Here is a 24288-nt window from a genome sequence, read left to right on the forward strand (position 1 = left end):
TAACTCTGAAACATTTGGCTGTTCACACCAGTAATTATGCATTAGGCATAAAATGCAACCATAGAAACCAGGAATTTTTTAAAAATTAGACACTGGCAGCAGTGATGTTTTTATTTCTATGCAAACTAAAATGTGTTTGAGTCCATTTTTAATCTCCAGGTAATACTTCTAAACAATCCTTTGCTAGTTAAACCCTCTCACTTAACTGTATAATGACCCTCAAATCATTTTTGATTAATCAGTTCATGACAAACATATCTTTAGCTATTTAATCTGATTAATATTCCTTTAGTCCATTACAAGTAGTAAGAAAAAAGGGCATGCAGCCATGCATGCTGTGTTTTTCCCCTAGGCACCTGAGAAAAACGTATTTTCTGACAAAACATAGCAAAATTGAATTTATTTGTGCTACCGATTGGTGATGCCACACCATGTAGGTTTTTAGTTTCTTTACTTTTCCTACTCCACTCACATCCCATTATACATATAAATTTAAACACACTGTGCCTGATGTTACTCAATACAAGAGACCAAAGGAACACTGTTACTTCTTTGGAGCTAGGGAAGAGGCTAAGGAAATACAAAGGATTTAATAACTGTATTTTCTGTAAATTAACTAAATAATCAGGAACCCCCCAACAGGGTCCATATTACCATAATAATTTAAAAAATTTATTAAGTACTTTATTAAAACTATAGTTTCATGATTGGAACTATATAAAAGAATGATTAAAATCTGCTCTATATCCTTTTAGCAAGGATAAGCAAGGCTTGTCCTTGCTAAGACTGATTTGAATGTATTTCTTTACCTCAATTCTTGTCCTACTTTATATGGCATCAGCAAACGAACTGAAAGTCACTTAGCTAAATAAGCATCATGTTTATATTTTTAACTAGCTTTTACTTTTTTAAAAAATAAATTTATTTATTTTATTTTTGGCTGCATTGGGTCTTCGTTGCTGTGCACGGGGTTTCTCTAGTTGCGGCGAGCAGGGGCTACTCTGCGGTGCACGGGCTTCTCATGGCGGTGGCTTCTCTTGTTGCGGAGCATGGGCTCTAGGCACACGGGCTTCAGTAGGTGTGGCACACAGGCTCAGTAGTTGTAGCTCATGGGCTCTAGAGCGCAGGCTCAGTAGTTGTGGCACATGGGTTTAGTTGCTCTGTGGCATGTGGGATCTTCCTGGACCAGGGGTACAACCCGTTTCCCCTGCACTGGCAGGAGGATTCTTAACCACTGCACCACCAAGGAAGCCCTAGCTTTTACTTTTAAACAAAGAAATTATTTGCCTGAGTGATTTTCGGTAAGTTTACTGAATTTATTGGTAATGGCAATAAATATACATCTGCACCTAGAAAGAGAAGACTAAAGGTTTTGTGGCATATACAAACAGAAAACACGTATTTATTTAGTACCTACGAATTATAGGTATTGGTGAAAAATACAAAACACATAAAGAAGAACAGCTACCATTTGCGATTACTCATTATCCTCTAGGCTTATCTCAGCATTTTTAATACATTTAAAAAAATTGATTCTCAAAACAAACTGATGTTATTACTACTGTTATTCCCATTTACATGGAAATTTTTATAGAAAGCAAGCGCTTCCAAAGGAACAGAGCCAACAAGAGAGAGCCAGAACACAAAGCAAAAGCAAGCTGACTTCAGAGTTCATGGTCTTAAAACCCTTATATCACTTGACACCTATATCACTTAAGCAAAAAAACCTTAGCTTTTACAGTCTATTTAGAGAGTGAAAACTTGTCTAAAAAGAAAATTATGACAAAGGAGCAAAGGCAATACGACGAAGCAAAGACAGTCTTTTCAACAAATGGTGCTGAAGCAACTGGACAGCCACATGCAAAAAAAAAAAGAAAAAAAAGAATTTAGACACAGACCTTACATCCTTCACCAAAACAAAACAAAACAAAACAACACAAAACTCAGAATGGATCACAGACCTAAATGTAGAACAAAAAACTGTAAAACTCCTAGAAGATAACATAAGATAACTCCTAGATGACCTTGGGTAAGGCCATGACTTTATAGATACAATATCAAAGTCCGATCCATGAAGGAAAGACATAATAACCTGGACTTCCTTAAAATAAAAAAAAAACAAAAAACTTCTGCTCTGTGAAAGACAATGTCAACAGAACGAGAAGTCAAGCCACAGACTGGGAAAGAATATTTGCAAAATACACATCTGATAAAAGATTGTTATCTAAAATATGCCAAGAAGTCTTTAAACTCAAGAATAAGAAAACCAACAACTCCATTAAAAAATGGGCAAAAGACCTTAACATACACCTCGCCAAGTAAGATATACAGATGGCAAATACACATTTGAAAAGATGTTCCACAGCATATGTCATCAGGAAAATGTAAATTAAAACGAGATACCACTACACACCTATTAGAATGGCCAAAATCTGGAAGACTAACACCAAATGCTGGCAAGGATATGGAGCAACGAGAACTCTCATTCATTGCTGATGGGAATGCAAAATGGTACAGCCACTTTGGAAGACAGTTTGGCAGTTTCTTACAAAACTAAATATATGGGCTTCCCTGGTGGCGCAGTGGTTGACAGTCCGCCTGCCCATGCAGGGGACACGGGTTCATGCCCCGGTCTGGGAAGATCCCACATGCCGCGGAGCGGCTGGGCCTGTGAGCCATGGCCGCTGAGCCTGCGCATCCGGAGCCTGTGCTCCACAATGGGAGAGGCCACAACAGTGAGAGGCCCACGTACCGAAAAAAAAAAAAAAAAAAAAAAAAAAAAAAACTAAACATACTCTTATCATACAATACAGATATTGTACTCTTTTTTTTTTTTTTTTTTTGCAATATGCGGGCCTCTCACCATTCCCGGGGCACGAAGCCGTGTCCCCTGCATCGGCAGGCGGACTCTCAACCACTGCGCCACCAGGGAAGCCCCAGATATTGTACTCTTTAATGTTCACCCAAAGGACTTGAAAACTTATGTCCACACAAAAACCTGCACACTATATAGTTTATAGCATCTTTATTCATAATTGCCCCAAATTGGAAGCAACCAAGAGATTCCTCAGTAGGCAAATGGATAAACTGGTATATCCAGGCAATGGAATATTATTCGGTGCTAAAAAGAAATGAGCTAACAGGCCATGAAAAGACATGGAAGAATCTTAAATACATATTACTAACTAAAAGAAGCCAATCTGAAAGGTGATTGCAACTATATGACATTCTGGAAAAGGCAAAACTTTGGAGACAGTAAAAAGATCAGTAGTTGCCAAGGGCTGGAGGAGATAAGAATAAACAGGTGGAACACAGAGAATTTCTAGTTCAGTGGAAATATTTTGTATGATATTATAATAATAGATACATGTTATTATATATGTTCCCAAACCCAAAGAATGCACAACACCAAGGGTGAACTGTAAGGTAAACTATGGTCTTTGACTATGACTCGTCAGTGTATGTTCATCAGTTGTAACAAATGTACCATTCAGGTGGGGAATGTTGGCAACAAGGGAGGCTATGCATATGTGCGGGTACATAGGAAATCTACCTTTCTCTCAATTTTTCTGTGAACCTAAAACTGCTGTAAAAAAAAAGTCTTAAAGGAAAGTTCAAACTACAAGGCAACATAATGATTCAGATAATGATTCAGTAGAAATCAGGATCAGAAGACCTGCATCCTTGCTGTAGCTAAGTAAGTTATTAAACCTCCCTGCATATGAGTTTATTTATTTTTTTAAAATAAAATATCTTAATTCCCTGACCAGGGATCGAACCTATGGACCCCTTCAGTGGAAGTGCAGAATCCTAACCACTGGATCACCAAGGAATTCCCCATATACGTTTACTGATGTGGGACAAAACTGTTAATTTTTAATATTTGGGGAGACAGAGGGAGTACTGTGAACTGCAGTGTTTGAGAGGACGGGTGTGATAGAGAAAGCTACATATCTTACTCCAGTTTCCCTAGGACACAAAACTAAGAGTGAAGCAGGTTAATACAGGCAGCAATGCAGGATCATATCTTATTACACTAGCCACTGACTCACTTTAAGCCAAGGGACACACAACAGGTAGGCTGGCATCAGTTAGTCATATAGACTGTCTCCAGACAGAAACTACTTGGGAATAAAGACTTTGGAAGGAAAGAAAATGGGATTTATCTGCTGGCTGCTCCTTTGCCAGCGGGGTTGTATTATCTGGACCTTTGGCAGCCAATGGAACAAAGAGAAGCTGAGGAGACACATAAGGTGTGTCTGAAACGGTGAAAATCAAAGTAGGCTTGGGAGGATGGATGGAATTCAGACAAGTGGATTGGAGTGTAAATCTTCTGCTAGATACTTGGGGAAGAAACTCTAGGCTTTCATCTGGCAAGTCTCTGAAGGATGTGCTCTAACAAATATTTGCAAATTATGAACATTTGTTTTCTCTTTGGGAGTTACACAACTCTTTACTGAAAAGAATATTTGTGCTCTTTCCTAACAGGCAGACAAAATAAAAGATAACATATTTAAGAATTCCTTCCAAAAATTTTGTTGAATTTTCTGGTATGTGTTTCCCCTTGTTTAGAACTGATTAAAGATAAAAAGTGTATTGTTCTTTGCAGAAGATGATCTACACCATTTTGTAGAGAGACTAGATTTTATTTTCTGTGCCCATTCAGTCATCTCTGTCTTGAGATAGCACTTCATTTTTATTGTCTCTATGTTTTTATCTTTTTTGTTATCTCTTTTTTTGGGTTATCTGTTGAGTTTTTTACTACTCTGATGATTTTATAAGGAATAATAAAATACATTTTAATAATCCAGTGATTAAACCTTTAAATGTTCCCTGTACAGAGGTGTGAGATATTTTCTGTATATAACTGCTATAGAGCTGTTTACAATTATTGATATAAAAAGATAGAAAAAGAACCTTTACTTTGATTTAAATGAGGAAGCTTACATATTTACTTGTTTGTAGATCACTTTTTGTAGCTTGTTAAAATAAGGAATTCTTAAAAGATAGCTTATTAAATTACAGTGAGATAAGCATAGATATTATACCTTCACTATGCCAATCAGGTGCTAAAATTATTAAAATGTAATGTCAATATTTGATCTAAAATGGATTCCAGGAAGGTAAAGTGATACAGCCACTATGGAGAACAGTATGGAGGTTCCTTAAAAAACTAAAAATAGAACTACCATATGACCCAGCAATCCCACTACTGGGCATATACCCTGAGAAAACCATAATTCAAAAAGAGTCATGTACCAAAATGTTCATTGCAGCTCTGTTTACAATTGCTACCACATGGAAGCAACCTAAGTTGCTTCCATCAAAAGTCCATCAAAAGATGAATGGATAAACAAGATGTGGCACATATATACAATGGAATATTACTCAGCCATAAAAAGAAACGAAATTGAGTTATTTGTGGTGAGGTGGATGGACCCAGAGTCTGTCATACAGAGTGAAGTAAGTCAGAAAGAGAAAGACAAATACCGTATGCTAACACATATATATGGAATTTAAGAAAAAAAAAAGGTCATGAAGAACTGAGGGGTAAGACAGGAATAAAGACACAGACCTACTAGAGAACGGACTTGAGGATATGGGGAGGGGGAAGGGTGAGCTGTGACAAAGCGAGAGAGAGGCATGGACATATATACACTACCAAACGTGAGGTAGATAGCTAGTGGGAAGCAGCCGCATAGCACAGGGAGATCAGCTCGGTGCTTTGTGACCGCCTGGAGGGGTGGGACAGGGAGGGTGGGAGGGAGGGAGAGGCAAGAGGGAAGAGATATGGGAACATATGTATATGTATAACTGATTCACTTTGTTATAAAGCAGAATCTAACACACCATTGTAAGGCAATTATACTCCAATAAAGTTGTTAAAAAAAAATAAAAAATAAAATAATAAAATAAAAAATAAAATGGATTCCAGTGGGACATTTTACCTAAAACCTAAATTGTGCAGAGCCAAAATTTATACATAGTTTCCTACTTCTTATCTAACTCATTTTAATCCAATCTATTTTACATTTTCTAGATATCAGTAAAATTAAACTGTCAATTAAAATTTCATGGTCTACAGTATTATCTTTAGACAGAAGTGGAAGCAATACTCCAGTTAATAATCTAACTATAAAAATAGAAGTATTGCTCTAGTTTCAGCAATATGAAATTGCAGTTGTCCAATGTCCTAATTTCTCTGAGTTTAAGAAATTTAGCTATTCCTAATCTTCTATGTCCTCAAATTTTGTGTTAGGCTATGGTTAATAACTAAACAAAAAAAAATCAGAGTCTTCCTCACTTGCTATTCATATGGGGTCCACGTAATATAGATCTGTTTTTTCTCTATGTAGGTAAATCAAAATTTGGACATACGTTAGATTAGTTGTAGTGATAAACTAGATGTGAATGCTAATATCTATTGTATTTATGAAGCTTGTAATGAATTGGTATCATGTCCAACTTAGGAAAGCAAGGGTAAAAATATTCGACATTAGTCTTGAGACTAATTCCTTAGAATGACACAAAATTTGACACACATGTTCCAGGTAAAAGACTCCTATGAGTTCACTTGATGTCGTAGTCTATCTTCCTGATGTTTTATTCACAATAGCTCATCAAGTAGAAGGCAAAGGGTATGAAAGTAGAAGGCAACTAGTTAAGGCATCCATTACTTTTGTTTCTGCTTTATGCTACTAACGTTCCCTGACAGTGGGAAGATTGAAATGTTGGATGTTCAATCACACTACATAGTCTGCCTTCAACTTATCAGTTAACCTTGAAATGTTTACATATGTTGGTGGCTCAGTTTTCTACATTTTCTGTTTTCTAATGTGACTATAAAATCTCCCAATGTCACTTGACTGTCAGACACAGCTTGTAGTTCTGAATTTCCACCATTTTAATGCCCAAATGCAATTAGAAGAATAGCGTGATACGTTACAAATGCTAACTACTAATTTTTCTATTGTTGAATGGTCATAATATATCTATACATGTAAATGTCTTTAAATTCTAATTATTATGTAACATTTTAAATGCAATGCCTTAATTTGTGATTTAATCATCTGAATAGAATACTAAGCTTTGGTAATTTGGGGGAAATTTTTCTATTTGATTGTGTGAACAGGTGAAATATTCTAATTAAGTGGATATTTGAGAATAGACTCCAGAGAGGAACAGTGTTATCACTGAACTGTGAAATGATTATAGAGGAAGAGTTAAAGTGCAAACATACATACACCGTAAGTCAAGTGTTAGAACTTGGTGACACCAAGGACTGATAACCATATTGTAGTTAAAGCCACAAAACATACTGCTGAGTCCAGTCAGATGAAAGTGTTTTTTAAGACATCAGGCAGGAGTAAGAATCAAAGTGAGAATTGAAAATGCTGGTCCAAGTCATGGAGAAGAGCAAAGACCAAAAACCAGACTCAGCAAAGAATAAGAATAAGATTAATAGCTAGCATTTAATTAATTCAATTCTTATGACAACCCTATTTCCATTTCTAAAATAAAAATGAGAGCAAGGCGGATCGGAAAGATTGACTCCACAAGTACAGACACGAAGTGGCATGAATTCAACGAAGGGTCTTAGGCAGTGAAACGTAACGCTGGGAAAAATCTTCTGGCATTCGGCTCCTTTCAAAAAGCCTGGCATATACCTCTCAGGTCCCTTTGTTCAAACTGAATTGTGACAAAACACTTCCTTCTTTCCCTGTTGTTACTGCTCATGGAGTTACAGAAGTGCTTACATTCTTTGGCAGAATGAGAAAATGTTTCATTAAAAACCTACTTATTGATGGCTAACCAGGAGTAGGGCACAGACAGGGCTGAGCATTTTAAAGAGTTTATATCATTTACTCCTCATGACTCAGTGACAAAGGTAATATTAATATCCCCATGTTACAGATGAGAAAGCTGAAGACTCTTGCACAGTTGAGTAACTTGGACCCAGTAATACAAATATTAAATATTAAGGCTCAGATTCAGTCACAAGCAGTTGACCCCAAACTCCACTTTTGCTAATAACTGTACTACATTATTGCATAGGACAGTATAAAAGAAGAAGAAAAATAATCCTTAGTATTAATATTGCCATCATTATGACCTCATGTTTATGGTTAAAACTCTCCTATAGTAGGGTAGATCAAACTCGCCTTTAAGATTTCACAAACGTTTAGAACTCTGAGGAAATGTGCATATATGCACACACACAAATGTTCCATAACATTTTGGGGAGTTACTGGATTCCCTGAAGGTCAGATTATAAACCTCCATATTAAAGATCATTCTATGCAAATACAATTATATATATATATGTTATATGTGCCCAAATTTGTGCTCTAAGTAACTATATTATTAGTAAATTATACTTTGTAAACTTGAAGTGAAAGAGCCCTTCTTAAAATAAGTGCTTCCTGGTGTAAAGAGAAAGCCATGGTTGGAATCTTGGTGCTACACTACCGAGTGTGTACCTTAAGGTACCCACTTCTTTCCATGCCTCCCTTTCCTAACTTGTAAAATGGGAATGATAACAATAGTACGCCCAGAGGTTTACTTAATAAGTCAATGAATTGACATTTATTATACACTTAGTAGAGGACTTGTGCAGAGTCAGTTTACAATAATAGTTCACAACCTGCTTGTGTTTTGACCAATGAGTTTAGTCGTGAAAAAGAATATCCTCGATACTAACATTTTCTATTTCTTACATACCTATTGTAATATCTAACATAGTCCCTGGAACACAATAGGTATTTAATAAATATTTGCTGAATAAATTTAGAAGGAAAAAAAGTTTGGCATTGTTCTATTTGTAATCAGACTTAAAATTGCTATTAAATTTTTAGAAGCCTTACCATATTCCATGGTACCAGATATTTTCATATATGCTTTTATGATCTATTGTCTATTAGCAGTGTAATCTCAGCATTAAGTGCTAATTTAAATGTATATCTGTATTATATGTAATCAATCACTTCACTGTCTTTTGCTTTCTTCTCTGTAACTTATATTCTGTTTGCTAATTATTTATGCAAATTTCCATTTTTATCACCAGAGTGTTTTCTCAGTTTTTCAGTTAGCCGAGCATATCTATACTTGTGGCTGTGATTTGTTTTTAAATACCAGAGAGTCTTGTATGAATAAAGACAACATTTTAATGTACTTTATTAATATATCCTTTCGAACCCTCCAGGTACTATTTTAAAATATCTTTTAGAATATTTCAAAAGAAGGATAGAAAAAGTCAGTTTTTATCTTTCCCTATGAATGTTACCAAAACTATCAATTAAAATGTTCCAGTAAATTTTTACATGTGCATCCTTCCCTATCTGAAAATGTCAATTGCTCAGTTTTCTTAATACAGTTTGATGTTAATTGGGTGTTATTTCTTTTTTTTCTTTTAATAATTTCTACTAAGCTGCGTTTTGATATGTGAGAGAACTGGAAATTCTCACTTTTCTTTAATAGTTTTTAATTATTCTGCATAAATTTAGTGTTATGATTAGATAGTCTGAGACCATCTACACTGTTAAAGATTAAGTTTTCTTTTTATATTTTAACATCTCTTATTAATGAAAAAATAGTAAGTTGAAATATTCATACCATTTATTATGTTATAAAATCTCTAATTATAGTTAAATGTCTGGCTTTCTATATCCTAGGGCACTAGGGAGAATTACTTTTTTAATCATCTAGTTTTAATAAATGATACATTGGCTTGGTTACTAGTTTGGTTATTTTCATAAAACATTTAAATCTAAGATATTTTATTCTTTTGCACATTTTTGCATATTGATCTATGAAAACAAAATGGAGTCTTGCTTAGACATAATCTCTATAGACTAAAGTTTGATTTATAATGAACTGAGCAATGTTCTCCAACTTTATTGTGCATACTAATTACTGAAAATCATGTTAAAATGCAAAGTTTGATTCAGTAGGTCTGGGATGAGACCACATTTTGAGAAGCAAACACCTAAGACCATCTTATGGGCCTCTAATGATGACTCAGCAGATATTTCTTGAACGTCATAGTCAACATGCAGAATTATTTACTACAAGTGACACAAAGTGATGGCTCTGGAAAGAGCATGAGCACTAGAGATAGTTATAATTTTCAATCCATTCTTTGATGCTTATTAGCTGCTTAATCTTGAGCAGATTTTAACTTTTCCTAGTCTTAGTCTGTCTTCTTACTATCTGAAGCTTGAGAAATGTCAATTGATTGACTAAGATTTCAAAAGAAATAATCAGTTTCAATGATGACGATTTCAGTTCAATTTAACAAACATTACTGAACATACACAATGAGCCTGAAAAGGGTGGTGGACTTAGGGTAATATTAAACCACAGTTTACATGAATTGTCCTTTTCGGAAAGCTAAGTGAAAAATTATGACATATAAACATTGGCATTACTAGCTGGGAAGTTTGTCTGATGGCCTTTAGCTATCAGCAGATACATATTTCTTTAACATTTAAAATGTTTTTTTGCCAAAATGTAATGTTTCTCTGTTGCTTAAAATTCTTAGTTATTCCTAAATTCTAGAGGTAAGTGATGTACCCAAATGTTTCTCATATCGACCTCTTCTAACTGAATCAGGTGAAGAATTGTTTTTGGCCAGAAGTTTGCTGCATACTGGAACAGCTTTGTTACTGTGTCAATAGCGGTATGATTCGATTGTTAGTATAAACAGGGATCAAGAAATCTAGACATTTCAGAAATTAAATAAGATGTCAAATGTTCACTGTTCGGGAATACTCGAAGAAAATGACTTAAAAGAAATCTGATTATGTGCCATGGAACATTCTAAACCCAGATGTGGCCCCTTCCACTCACTTGACAACAGAATATGGAACTTGTCACTGATAATAAACCCAACATCATAAGCTGGTTTCACACAAATTGTACTTGGCTGATGTTCTCTGTGTTTCAAATTGGGTAATTAATTATATTAGCTACATTTCCTGTAATACACATATTAGAAACAATGATATGTTTGCAATGAAAGAAATACTGTTTTGTTATTGTTCATGGATGTGACATGCATGCCAACTCTCTTTCCTTTCATTCCTTTAAAACCATTGTCATTACAAATGAGTTTTCACTGCTTATTTTTCTGCAACTCTGACTACCCACTAGTGTTTTTAGAGCTGTGTTTTTAAAAAGTCGTTAATTAAATTTATAGGACGTAAAATCGGGCACATTGTTTTGTTTTGTTTTGTTTTTCATTTTTTGTCTCCTTACTAAAACATTTGATGATGATTTTGTCAAGAAACCAATCTTAGGGGTTCCCTTGTTTACGACAGTGCTCTGATGTTTGCTTTTGACTATTTCTGAGTTTCAGAGAAAATTTCATACGAATCAGTTTTTGAAAGATTGGAACTTCTTAAATTCAGTCTGATTCTTGAAGCCTTCATTCTTTTTACTTCTCTCTTCCTCTTTTTAACGGGACAGGCCACATAACGAGATGGCCTGAGCCCTCTGGCTATGGAACCCCATGGATGGTTCCTTCAACTCACTAGCACAAGCAAATATTGTCATGGTTGAAAACCCTGTTGTTTGGTAGCTGAAAGTCCTGAGTAAAAACTGGTCTATAAAGCTGCAGAGTAAACAATGTGAAAATTGGCTTGCGTTTCTCTAACGCCAAGTTTGGTTTTCACCAGAGTTCATTTTTCAAAATGCATAGTAACTAGTTGTGTTTGTTATTAATCAAGCAAATGGGCATTGTAGCACCAAGCACTCATTTGATTTTTAATGTGCATTGAAATCAGCAATGATAATTCAAGTTACAGCAAAATAATTATCAGTACTGTGTCAGAATAAAAGCAAATGTCATTTATTCTAATATGTGGATTTGCAGATTGCTCACAATTAAAAGCAGGATAATAGGAAAGGAATACATTCATATTAACAAATGCACCCATGGTTTCAGTAATGCTTTAAAATGAAAATAGGTGGTTAAGACTTACCAGTTTTAACGAGCCTTACTTATGTTAATTATACATTTTCTTTTTAGAGTGTTTATCCTGAAGGATGGCAGCCTCAAGATACATAACGTTACCAGGTTGGATGCCGGATCATACACTTGCATAGCTACAAATCAGTTTGGTGTTGCCAAGAACACTGGCAGCCTAGTTGTAAAAGGTATTTTACTGTCTTCATTTGTGCTTGATGAACATTGGAGATATGTATGCATATCATGACCTCTATCACAGTGTCAACCCTGTATTATCATATTGTATATGTGAAATGTTTGATTTCACATTTTATTTAAGAGTTGTGTTCCCATATTCATTAATAGCATGCTCACTTTGCCGGTGGAATAACATGGTAGATGTGAATACCTTGGCAGTTGAAAAGCTGTCCAGCGGGTAATTAGACAAAACTAAAACTTGAACTAAAAATTTTGGATTTCCACAGATGCCTCAGTGTGGGGAAGCCATGGACATTTTGTTGACGTCAGTGGGTAATATTTTTTTTGTGAAGTTTCCTTCAGAAACTCATTTTGTGTAAAATTTTTACCTGGATGTAAGGCTGCCCAGTGCATAATCAGTTCATTTCTTTCTATAACTCTAAGTACATAATTAGTGAAATGCAGACTCTCTTAGATTCACCTTAATAAGCAGTTCTTTGCAAAGAAAAAATATTAAAACATTAGTGTCCATTTGAGTTATTATTAGATTCCCATCACAGTAAACACATACGCTCACACAACTTCAGATGGTAAAAGTGCATACCTTAGTCTTGAGACTTTTAAACTAGTATCAATCCGAATGTAACTACATATATCACCAAGGGATATAATTAGCATTAGATGCATCTACTCCCCATCTTTGCTACTTTATTGAACCTCAGCTCATAAAACTAGTCTGTTTAGGGGGAGCCAGGTCACTTTTATCATTTTATTGCCTCCTCGATGACAAAAATGACTGTCTTGAAAGACAAGTTTGAGCAGCTACTTAAGCCCAAATGATTAAATTCAGCAATTGATACTTTATCATCATTTCTATTAAAAATGAATAAATACAATAAAAAGTAGTTAGCTGCTATACTTCACCTATCCTTTAAAATGTCTCAAGGAAAATAAACACTCATCTTTATCCCTGGAAGATATTTCTTCCAACTTTATCTCAAGCCTATTATATTATGCCAACAATTGTCTGAAACACTCAGGGGAAATGTAAATGATAGAACTTGTATCAAAATTCAACCAGTGTAGCATAATTTGAAAAACTTCACTTCTTTAAGATTGTATTGTCATCAGGTTTTTAAGACAGGTATGGACTTAATGTTTCAAGGAATGTACTGTAGCTATATTTAATAATAGGGAATTTCTCCAGCAAAGTTTTGGCAATACTCATGTACTGAGGAGTGTGAATGCTTTATGTCTGAAGAACTAACATGTCCATTAAGGAAGAAAAACAGAGGAGATTACCTTATTTCAAATTAAGAAACTACAGGTGGTATGCACTCATTTTTACTACAGCAGAAGATTAAAATATGGTAGAGGATAAAAAGGCATTGCAGTTAATTCTTACAGGTATGGAGAAATCCAGGAGGAGTTAAAATATGAAATTTTAAGGATGAAGACATTAGTAGTGGAAACGTAGTTTCTCAAAGAAAGTTTTGGTAGAATACTGGTGATGGGTGAGCAGGACCAATAATTTTCCTGTTAAAATACACTGATGGGGATGCTTTCACCCCAGAGACTGAGAGAAAAAGTTAATAGATTGAGCTAAATGGATAGTTTCTTTTCCTCAAATGTTTCTTTAGCCTTTAGCTAAATGCTGTCTTAATGCTGTCAATTACTAATTAATGGAAGAAAAGTAAAAGGAGAAGACTCACATAAATGTGAGAAACTCAGGAGCAGCTACTAACTTAGCTCTAATTATGGAATTTGGATATTGTAGAGGTGAAACATAGCCATGTTTCTTACTAAATAGGTTCCTAATTCTTAAGATAGAATTAAGTTGATATGTATTTTGGGATATTCCATAAAACACACCATAATCCTCAGGCACTCCACTCTGTCTATGAGTAAGAAAATAACTAAGAATGCTCAGTTAAAAAACTGATATATTTTTGCTTATTTCTAGTGTTTTTTTGCTGGAGCTATTGAAACAAAATTATCTCCATCTACATTGCTGGTCAACTTTATCTTTCCTACTCTTTCTTCTTCTGTGGTACATTTCATCTTCTTACAAAGGATATAATTCACTTATTTACATGTATTTTTTTCCCCTATATTTCCCTTCCTCTAGAAAAGAAGCATAAAGAAGGCAGGAACATCACAAATTCTAGTACAGTCCTGGGAACTGTATGTGTTCAATAAATATTTATTGATTGAGTGAAAGGATCTCACCTCATTCCCCTTAGTTCTCAGAGATAATTTCCATCCTGACTTCCTTGCTCTAAAATCTGAAAGTTTTCAATTTTTCAGGGTTTACGCTTGTTAGAATACTTCACAATAAAGAACATCAAAGGCAAATAACAAACTTGTAAATGCTTTCACTTTCCCAATTTTACGGTTTGTAGTTACATAATTCTAATACATAGAGAAACCCACACTCTGAAAGGGGGGACAAATATGAAAATACATGAAAATCTGAAAGACTTCATGCAGAGAACTCACTGTTCTGGTATTTTCAGCATAATACCAGAGGATGATTTACATATGCAAAAAGGGCTTATGTCAATATGCATGAATATCAAGTTATTTTCACTCATTTATATCTAATAATGGGAAGGAAATTGTGTTTGTTATTTTTAACCTTCATGAAATATCCACGTGCCATTTTAAAGGGATTTGGGGATTTCTTGCTTCTTTGCCATTGACAGTAACCATCATATGCAATATAAATAAACATATACATAATAACACATACATTTAAAAAAAACTATATAAACACAAAATGTGTACAGTATGGATAAAAGCATCTTTAGAAACTTTGCTTTATTACCGATCTGTAATGTATAATCTTTATCAAACTGTGGGATTTTTACACAAATACAGTTCTAAGATAAGTCTATCATTAGCATAGCTTCTTAACTAGACTGCTATCTCTAATTCCCTTTCATGTGGGAATGTTGAAGATATCACTGCCAAAACTATTATTTTACAACCTACAAATTTGAAGCTTTAATGTGAGAAGGAATCATAATACTATGCATTGATTCAAATATTTTCTTGACTATTAGGAGTGTAGCCATTTGGCTGTTTGTTAAGACGATTTAATACTTCTCTGTGTATGTATGTATATGTGTGTGTGCACCTGTGTGTGTGTGTGTGTGTTTGCATTTTCTTGTCTATAATGTTCATCTGATTGTCATTATACAGTCAAATATAATTTTATTTCTCAAATCAAAATCTTACAGTGACCTTTCTGGTAATAGGGTGGTAAGGAGCAAATGAGAAATTTCAGTAAAGCTGATAAAACAATCATCTTTCTTTGAATTTACTTATCTGCCTCAGTCATGCAAAAAATGTTGTTGTTAGATAACATGTAAAAAGATAATAGTTACAGAACTAAGATATTTTCCAGCTTAGTTTTTAGCTGATATGGCTTATCTGTGTCAAGAGGATTCTGAAGTTATCTGCACTGTATGTTGGAAATTTCTGTTCCACCATGCGACAGGATAAAGCAATTTGTTATTCAACACAGGGAGTGCAATTAGCACCAGGCTTACCAGAGCCCCAGCAGATGCCCAGTGTAATTTGAGGACATGTTCCATAGGCACAGACAGAGAATGGAAAGGAAAGAGAGTTTAAATGTTTTCATTTGTGGGGACTTAGTAAAATTACAATGTGTACATACGTTAAGAGGTGTATGAAAATCACATAAAAGGGGAAATTATTTGATCTGGCATTTGGAAAATTATTAAAAAGCAGAGTAACAGCAGGCTATAAAAATGATCTTGTTTGCAGGCAACATTTGTTTTTGTTTCCCCACTGGAGAAGTTTTGGATGTCCAATTATAGGCCTCATTGCTTCAGCATTATTTTCAACTGAAATGTCGGAACTTGGAAAAGCATATCTAATGTGCAAATTAAGTTTATTGCTGCTCATTTAGTTGTTTATTCTTTGTGATAGAAGTCTTTATTTTATCAGCATGGAGAGTGGCCTATCCATTTCCTCCAGCAGAATGAGGGTGTTCACTAATATGGTTCTACATTTACTAAGAAAAATATCGAGATAGGTAGATAATTGGAGGCTTTGTGGCTTTACACTGCAGTTTAAAAGATTTGAGGTGTTGAGCCCAGCTGTATCCAGAAGCCCAGCTTCACTGAGTAAACCAAAAATACAATTTCACAGAAATGACAAGACACAATGGAATACATCCATCTTTTTGTAGTGGTTGAAGTCTCCCAGTACTGCTAATACCTTTCCTCAAATATTTAATTCTACATTCCAATTTTCTACAAGAATGAATTAAAACATTTAATAGAAAGAAGGCATTGATTTAAAAATTATTAATGGAAGTATTCTTAAGGTGAAAAAATATATAGTGAATTTTTATACTGTCTAGAAATGAAATTTTCTTCCCCCCTCCAGTATTGAAAATAACGCTGAGTTCTTGAGACCAGAATTCCATAATCTCTTCAAGTATAAAGGAGAAAACAAACAAAAAGCTTTGATGTAAGCAAACACAATAATATCAATATTATTTTATCTTCATAACAATTTAATTCATAGTCTTTTAAAAATGTAGCACATATCACTCAGATGAAATTTCCAGGCATGTTAATAAGCAGCCTTTTTTCTTTTAAATATATATTATACAATATATAATGTAAAGCATGTTATATATTAATTATAATTAATGAATTATAAGTCTGCACTTTTTTATTATGCAAGAAAATTATCACTGAACCTATTATTGGTTAAAATTTTGCTTTGTTTTATTTATTCTTAACAAAAATAGGGGGTGTATAGCTTGTGCTTTATACCAAATAAAGAGGCCAGACAGATGAGTACATACCACTTCTTAAAGAGATGAAAAGCAGAAACTTTGAAATTAGATTAACTAGTTCAATTACTAACTAGCATGAAATCCTAAAGAGTTTGTTTTTGCTGTTTGATGTTGTATTCTTTATTATTATCATTAATTACACTCTATTAAATATACATACTCTGCTCCAGGCACTGTTATAGCTGCTTTATGTATATCATCTCACTGAACCCTCCGAACAACACTTTGAAGCAGATGATCATTAGAAATTAAGGCATAGACGTCTGAAAGTACTTGCCAAGTTCCCTTGTTATTAAGTGGCAGAACTCTTTTTTCCCTTCTTTTTTCCCTTCTAGTAAATTTATGTAATAATACTTACATGAGACACTTTTACATGACATTGTTTAAAGTTCAAAGAAAATAAAACTATAGTAACTTGCAGATATTAGTACTTCCCCCTAAATACTTCAGTTTTCCTTTGTTAAATAGAGTTCAATATTTGTTTACATCTTTATCATCTGAGGTAAACTTTACATATATAATGAAATACATGTCTTAAGTGTACATTTGCTGAAAATTGGCAAAGGCGTACACCTGCGTAACCCCTAACTCTACCAAGATACATTATCATCATCCTATAGAATTTCCCTCATGCCCCTTCTTAATCAATCCCTACCCCCACCCCAGTCCTAGAAGCAAGTACTGTTATGATTTTTTTCTGCCGTAGATTTCATACAAATGCAATCATACAGAATATACTCTTTGGCATCTGGTTTCTCTCACTCAGCTTAAATCACTAGCTGTCAACCTTCTGTTTTTATTAAAAATGAACAAAACTAAACAAAATTTGACCAACAGTAGGTTTAATCTGTGTAGTAAAAAAAAAAAAAAAAATCTTGAATTATAAATATCTTTGTCTCCAGTTTCCTTCCCAAACTTGTACACACTTGTACCCTGAGTATTGGGTTAGGAATTGGAAGTTCTGTAATTTTTTTCTTGATTCCAGTCTGAAGCTAAAAGAAGTGATTAGACTCCTCTGTTACTTAGGCATTCTATTTCTAAACCAGCACAGTGGTCACTCAAGCTCTAGTGACATTTTTTTAGGAAAAATGTGTGTCATTACAACATTAAGAAAAAAAACCCCTCAGAGGCAAGCTCTGTTTTAGGTCTGTGGATCCTGAACACTCAAGGAAACAGTTATAACTGCCTGGAGGGGTGGGATAGGGAGGGTGGGAGGGAGGGAGACGCAAGCGGGAAGAGATATGGGAATATATGTATATATATAACTGATTCATTTTGTTGTGAAGCTGAAACTAACATACCATTGTAAAGCAATTATACTCCAATAAAGATGTTAAAAAAAAAAAAAATTCTTTCAAGCCAAAAAAAGGAATGAGGTAGGAGGGGGGCAAGGGGGTGTAGAGGGGAAAAATAATCAAATGAATTGATTGACTCTGATTCTCCTCTTCTGGATTTGATTCTCTCGTTTCATCTACCCTTATCCCAACATAAATGTTCAGAAGAAAACATTTTCTATTAGGTCCTGTAGGCAAGCAAAGTAAAATTTCCTCATTCCATCCCTTTTAAAACTACAGAACACTTCAACCTGATGTTTTACTACAACCCAGCATAAAGTTACAGTTGGAGGACTGAGCAAATGCTATCTATTTATAGGAAATATAAATATGATCCCATAAATAGTCATTGCCTATTATGTATTACTGCTTTGAAAGTGAGTAGTTGGCATATTTAATTCATTAAGCAGAATCTACAGTGCATGTGCTTTTTAAATAGATGTCAGGCTCTGTTTTGATTACTTGTTAATATAGAAGATCTGTGTTTACATTTTACATTATTACTTGCTAGGGAATTTTTCAGTGTTACCTTGCCTGATACTTAGACTTGTTTTCTCATTTAGACAACTCAAATTTTAGACAATTACTTTCTCCAGACAATTCTTCATTTGTTTCTTTTACTCTGGGGCTCAGGGTAGTCTTTTAATATTTGTTCTAAATCATTTAAATATTGAAGTGGAAGATAAATGGGTTATGGTAACTGCAGAGAAACTGTAATATACTGACCACGGTTACTTTGTAAATTGGAATTAAATCATGCTCTGCCTATGGTGGAATATAATATAAATACCAAGTACTGCATGTAGATTTTAGTGGATATACAACAACCTAGCCTACTGCAAGTATATGTACAAAGAGGAAAAATGTATTAATAAAGATTAAAAACTCCTCCATTTCTTGCTTGCCAGAGGTGGGGAATTAAAGACTCTATCACACTGATTTCCTTGTTTGTTTGTTTTCTCTACAGGGTTTATTTCAGAGTACTAGCTTTGATTTTCCTGTGCTTGCTTTTCCTAGAGTTAGTAATTTTCTTGTTTGTTTGCTTAGTTTTCTACGGACTTGGCAACAATTCATCCCTCAGTTCTATCTCAACTTTCTTCCTTTAATATCAATCTACCTTTGTGATGGGAAGCCTGGTTTCCTAAGCACCATACCTTTCTCTTGACATACTTCCTCATTTGGGTAAACTGCATCTTCCTATGGATTTCTGAGAACCAATTTAAGAAAAATGCAATGTTTTTGAGATCTTTCTTGTTTGAAAATGTCTTTACACTATGATTACATTTGATTGATGGTTTAGTTGGAAACAGAATTCTGGACTGGAAATCAGGATTCTTCATAAATTTGGAGATGTTACTCTGCTCTAAAAGCTGAAGCCATTTTGATTTCTGACCTGTTGTTTGTGACATCTTTTCTCTCTCTCTCTCTCTCTAGAAGTCTGTTTTTCCCAGTGTCCCACAATTACATGATGATGTGCCATGGTGTAAATTTATTTTCAACCTTTTTACAGGGCATTTGGTGTACTTTGTCATCCTGGAAACTCGTAGTTCTTGGTCCTGGAATATCTTCCCAAATAATTTAATAATTTACTCCATTTCTTTTTCTGAAATCCCTATTATTTAAAAGATTTCCTAAACTGGTATTCAAGTTTATGCGTGTGTGTATGGATGTATGTATGTAACTATTTACCTATCTATGTATATAATATTGTATTTTATATAATTATATATATATTTAGATATATATAATTTATATACATGCTTATGATTTATACACACACACACACACACACACACACACACACACACACACATATATATATTTTTGTTTGTTTCTCTCTCCTCATATCCATTTTATAGCTTTGTTGCTCTATCTTCTAGGAGATTTTCTCAACTTTATCTTCCAAACTTTCTATTGTATTTTTGTTTTTGCTATTTTGAAAGAATTTCTAAGTGTCCTTTTATTTTCTGGCCTCGCTCTTTTTCTCCCCCTTCCTCTGAAAATATTGCTTGTAGTTTTTCTAGTTTATTTTTTATGCATGGTCTCTGTTGTCCCAAACTACTTTCTTCTCTTTCTTTGTTTTAATCCCTATCCTTTATTAAGAGGTGTACAAAGATACTTTGTGCATCTGTTGTCTGCTCATATTTAAGAGTGGGTCACTAAAAGTCTTACAGAAAGCTCTGATCTAGTGTGGGGATTTTTGAATGACTGGACTTCACATTTAGATGATCTGGCCAAGATATTTCCTTGGAAAACTCTAAGGTCACTATATTTGGATCTTTTCTTGCAGGCTCATCAGATCCCTAGGAAAATGTCCCTCACCTCCCACCCAGGTTTCCTGCCTGGAGAGCAAAAGCCCAGCAGACAGCACCCTCAGAAGGTTACAACACATGGATCTCAGCCCTCACCCTGTACATGTTTCCTTGATTCCACTATTTTCAGTAGAAGCCCCTCACCCTTAACTGCTTGGTGACCAGAAGTTCAGAGACCCTCTGATGCATATCCTCTCAGGAAAGTAATTTGCTGGTCTTCTTCTGAGATGGGAAAACACTCTTGAGACCAAATAGCATCCTATTCATAAATTCCAAAATGAATTAATTCATAAAGACATGCTAAATAAGTTTTCTCCTCAGCCTTCCCACTGCCAGCCTATGACTGACCTTTACAGTAAGTCAGTTAGAAGTCATTCAACTTCATTCCAGTTCCTCAAATTTTGTCTCCCCTTTTCATCTCTGTTTTGGTGGATCAATGTCTTAGAAAAAAAAAATTCTTTTGGCATCATTTTTTAGATGTTTATAAAGAACTTGAAGTAAATACTATGTAATCAATTATCATCGCCAGGATGTTGTACATCCTATTTTTTATTGTGATTCTATTTTTCTCTGCTAATATTTAGAAGAAGTCAAGCTTTAGCTATTTTTTGCTTAACAAAATTTGTCAAGTAATCTAGAAAGCACAGTTTGGGAGATTATGGATCATGGACTCAAATCTTCCACTTGTACACTAGATATGATTCCCTCTCACATTCAGGGACATTTTCTCTCTCTCTCTCTCTCTCTCTCTCTCTCTCTCTCTCTCTCTCTCTCTCTCCTTACCCCCTCCCTCTCCCTCACTTGTCTTTTTCATCTCTATTATCCCCTCTAATGCATCACTCCCACCATTGTACTTGCATACTGTTACTCCCATCATTAAAAAGCTGTCATTTTCTGACCTTACTTCCCCTCCGGCTACTGCCATATTTGACTTTTCTCCTTTATATCAAACCTCTTTTAAAACGTTGTCTATACGAGCTTGCTTTTTTCAATCTTTCTGGTCAATTCTGTTTTGAATCCATGCAACCAGTCTATTTTCCTACCATTTCATCAATACTGTTCTTAACAAGGTGACTAGTAGCCTCCACACTGTTTTATCCAGCTGTCAGTTCTCAGTCATCTTACTTAAAGTATCAGACTACTGATCACACAGTTCTTGATATACATTTCTCACTTGGCTACCAGGACATAGTATTTTTCAGGTTTTCCTTTAACATCTTGAGTCATTCCTTTTCAATTTCCTTTTCTAGTTCCTCTGAATCTTACCAATTTCCTAAATTTGGAATATCACAGGGAACTGTCCTCGAATTAAAATCTACAAGCTAATTCCCAAAATGATAACCCAGCTTAATTATCTATCTTAATCCCAAATCCAACTGCCAATTTATCTTCACTTACCAATTTACTATATCATAACACTAACCTCCTAACTCTCGCTCCCAGAACCTGCTCCTGCCACAGTAAATCCCCACTATATTAATGACAGCCTACACCGACACTTGCTCAAGCCAAATCCTTGTAGTCATTTTCACTCTTTTCCTTCTTTCAAACCCCATATCCCATTGTCCAACAAATGGACTCAGCATCAAGATATGTAAAGAATCTAACCAGGTCCCATAACTTCAATGACCAAACATTAGTTTAAACCATTACTGTCACTTTCCCAAAGTGTGTCTCTAGCACAGAGATACCCAACTAAGTTTATTTTGCCTCCTAGGGGACATAGGGCAATGTGTAGGGATATTTCTCGCTGTCACAACTGAAGGATCTACTAACATCTAGTAGGTAGAGGCCAAAGATGCTGCTAAATATCCTATAATGCACAGAACAGCCTCCCCACCTCACTCTGAATCCACTTACACATACATGCGACAAAATATAATCTGGCCCAAAATGATAACAATATTGAAATTAAGAGACTCACCCATAGCCTCAAAAGTATGGGCCTCAATTCCATCTTTGTCTCCCTTCTAGAAGCTTGAGTGTTCCTATTAAATTGTAGATGAGTTTTTTGCCTCTGTTATGCAAATCCTCTAAAGGCTCCTCAGTTTGGTGGTGTTTTATTTGCTCAGTATTCACACTGATGTACACCTGGAAGAAAGTAAGGGTTCAATACTAATTAAATGGTTTTGAATAAAATACTGAATAAACAATTAGTATATTTTTATGTTAAGGGTTTCTACATCTGTCCAAAGTAGTGCTCACTTCTTTTTCCAAATGACATTAAGTATCATACTGTTCAAGCTATTATCTAAAAAGCTACTGATAAATGGCCTAAATATTTCCAATCCTACACATAATCTATTAAAAAAGTTAATAATATTGGCGAAACTTCTGTCCTGACTAGTTGAAGTAGATTTATCACACAAACATCGTACCAATATCAATCACAAATAATGTAAAAATATTTTAAAAATAAAAATCTCGAGCAGAAATTTTGGTGTTCTCACAGTGCCAGAAAGAAAAAAGTGGGGCTGATAATCAACCAAATAGAATGAGGCCAGCTAAACAATTCAATCTGGAATCAAGACACCTCAGGGTATGCCCTTAGTAATAAAAGCAGAGCAAAATTGACCAGGACTTAAAATCAATGACTTCAGACTCAATTTGTATCAATTCCTGACTAGATTCTGCTCTTTTTCAATTGCCTGCTTAAAAACTAAGTCTTCTTGGGAAAAATACAACAAAATGAAAATATTTACACTTTGAGCCACAGTGCCTGACATTTCATAAAATGTTACCAAGAATAGCTGGAGCCAGGACCAAATGACCAAAACCCAGGGAAATATCAGATAACAGCAACAAGTCACGGCTGATAGAAATATAGAAGCTATCACACAAGGGTTTTAAAATAATTGTGATTAGTATTTTTCTTAAAAGATGAAAAGATGGAGAATTTCAGAAGAGAAATGGCACGTATTAAACATCAGTTGGAAGTTCTAGAAGTGAAAAATACAAAGGCTAAAATTAAGAACAAAATAGACTGACTTAACAGCAGATTAGATATGGTAGAGAAGAAGATTAGTAAAGAGGAAGATATGTGAATACAAGATATCCAATATGGAGAGGAAATGCAATAGGAAAGACAAAAAAGAACACAAAGAATATATTGTCGATGGTGAATAGGTCTAACATACATGAAATTGTGGTTCCCAAAGGGGCAGAGAAGGGATGTGGGATGACCAGTTTGAAGAAAGATTTTCCAGAGAGCTCAGAAAAACTGAAAATGACATCAGCCATCTATTCAGGAAATCAAATGAGCCTTAATTAGGATAAACACAAAGGAAAGTTTAAATAAGCACATAGTAGTGAAAACAAAGGAAAGAAAAATCATCCCAATTAAAAAAAAACACACATTATCTTCAAAAGAATAACAATGACAATGACAGCTGACATAACAACAGAATTAAGGGAATCAAGAAGACAGTGGAATGACATTTTTAATGGTCTGAAAGACAATACCAATAAAATTCTACTCCCAGCAAAATATCCTCTCAAATGAGGACAAAACAGAGATGCTTTCACCAAACAAAACCTCGGAGAAGCTATCACTCAAATCTGCACTAAAAGAAATACTAATGAAACTCCTATAAACAGAAGGAATGTGATCACAGATTGAAGAAGAAATTAAAAGCAATGGGAAGAGTTAATATGTTGATA

At 34.6% G+C, this 24288-nt stretch overlaps 2 protein-coding genes across 19 annotated transcripts in view; one reads left to right on the top strand and one right to left on the bottom strand.

The window, feature by feature from the left end:
- The window catches only part of LOC307193527 (uncharacterized protein), a 730787-nt gene that overhangs the window by 583050 nt on the left and 123449 nt on the right, over positions 1-24288 (bottom strand). For all 15 annotated transcript variants that reach the window (XM_079935632.1, XM_079935641.1, XM_079935643.1 and 12 more), the window contains exon 4: positions 22553-22719. The gene's annotated coding sequence lies outside the window, so the exon portion shown is untranslated. The remainder of the gene's footprint in view (positions 1-22552; positions 22720-24288) is intronic.
- Positions 1-24288, top strand: part of CNTN6 (contactin 6) — a gene marked incomplete at its 3' end in the record, with an annotated part of 232143 nt that overhangs the window by 177505 nt on the left and 30350 nt on the right. For all 4 annotated transcript variants that reach the window (XM_079935626.1, XM_079935627.1, XM_079935629.1 and 1 more), the window contains one exon: positions 12029-12156. In XM_079935626.1, coding sequence (XP_079791752.1) covers positions 12029-12156 — 128 coding nt within the window. The remainder of the gene's footprint in view (positions 1-12028; positions 12157-24288) is intronic.

Source organism: Stenella coeruleoalba (assembly GCF_951394435.1).
Source record: "Stenella coeruleoalba genome assembly, chromosome: 10".
Lineage (NCBI taxonomy): Eukaryota > Metazoa > Chordata > Mammalia > Artiodactyla > Delphinidae > Stenella > Stenella coeruleoalba.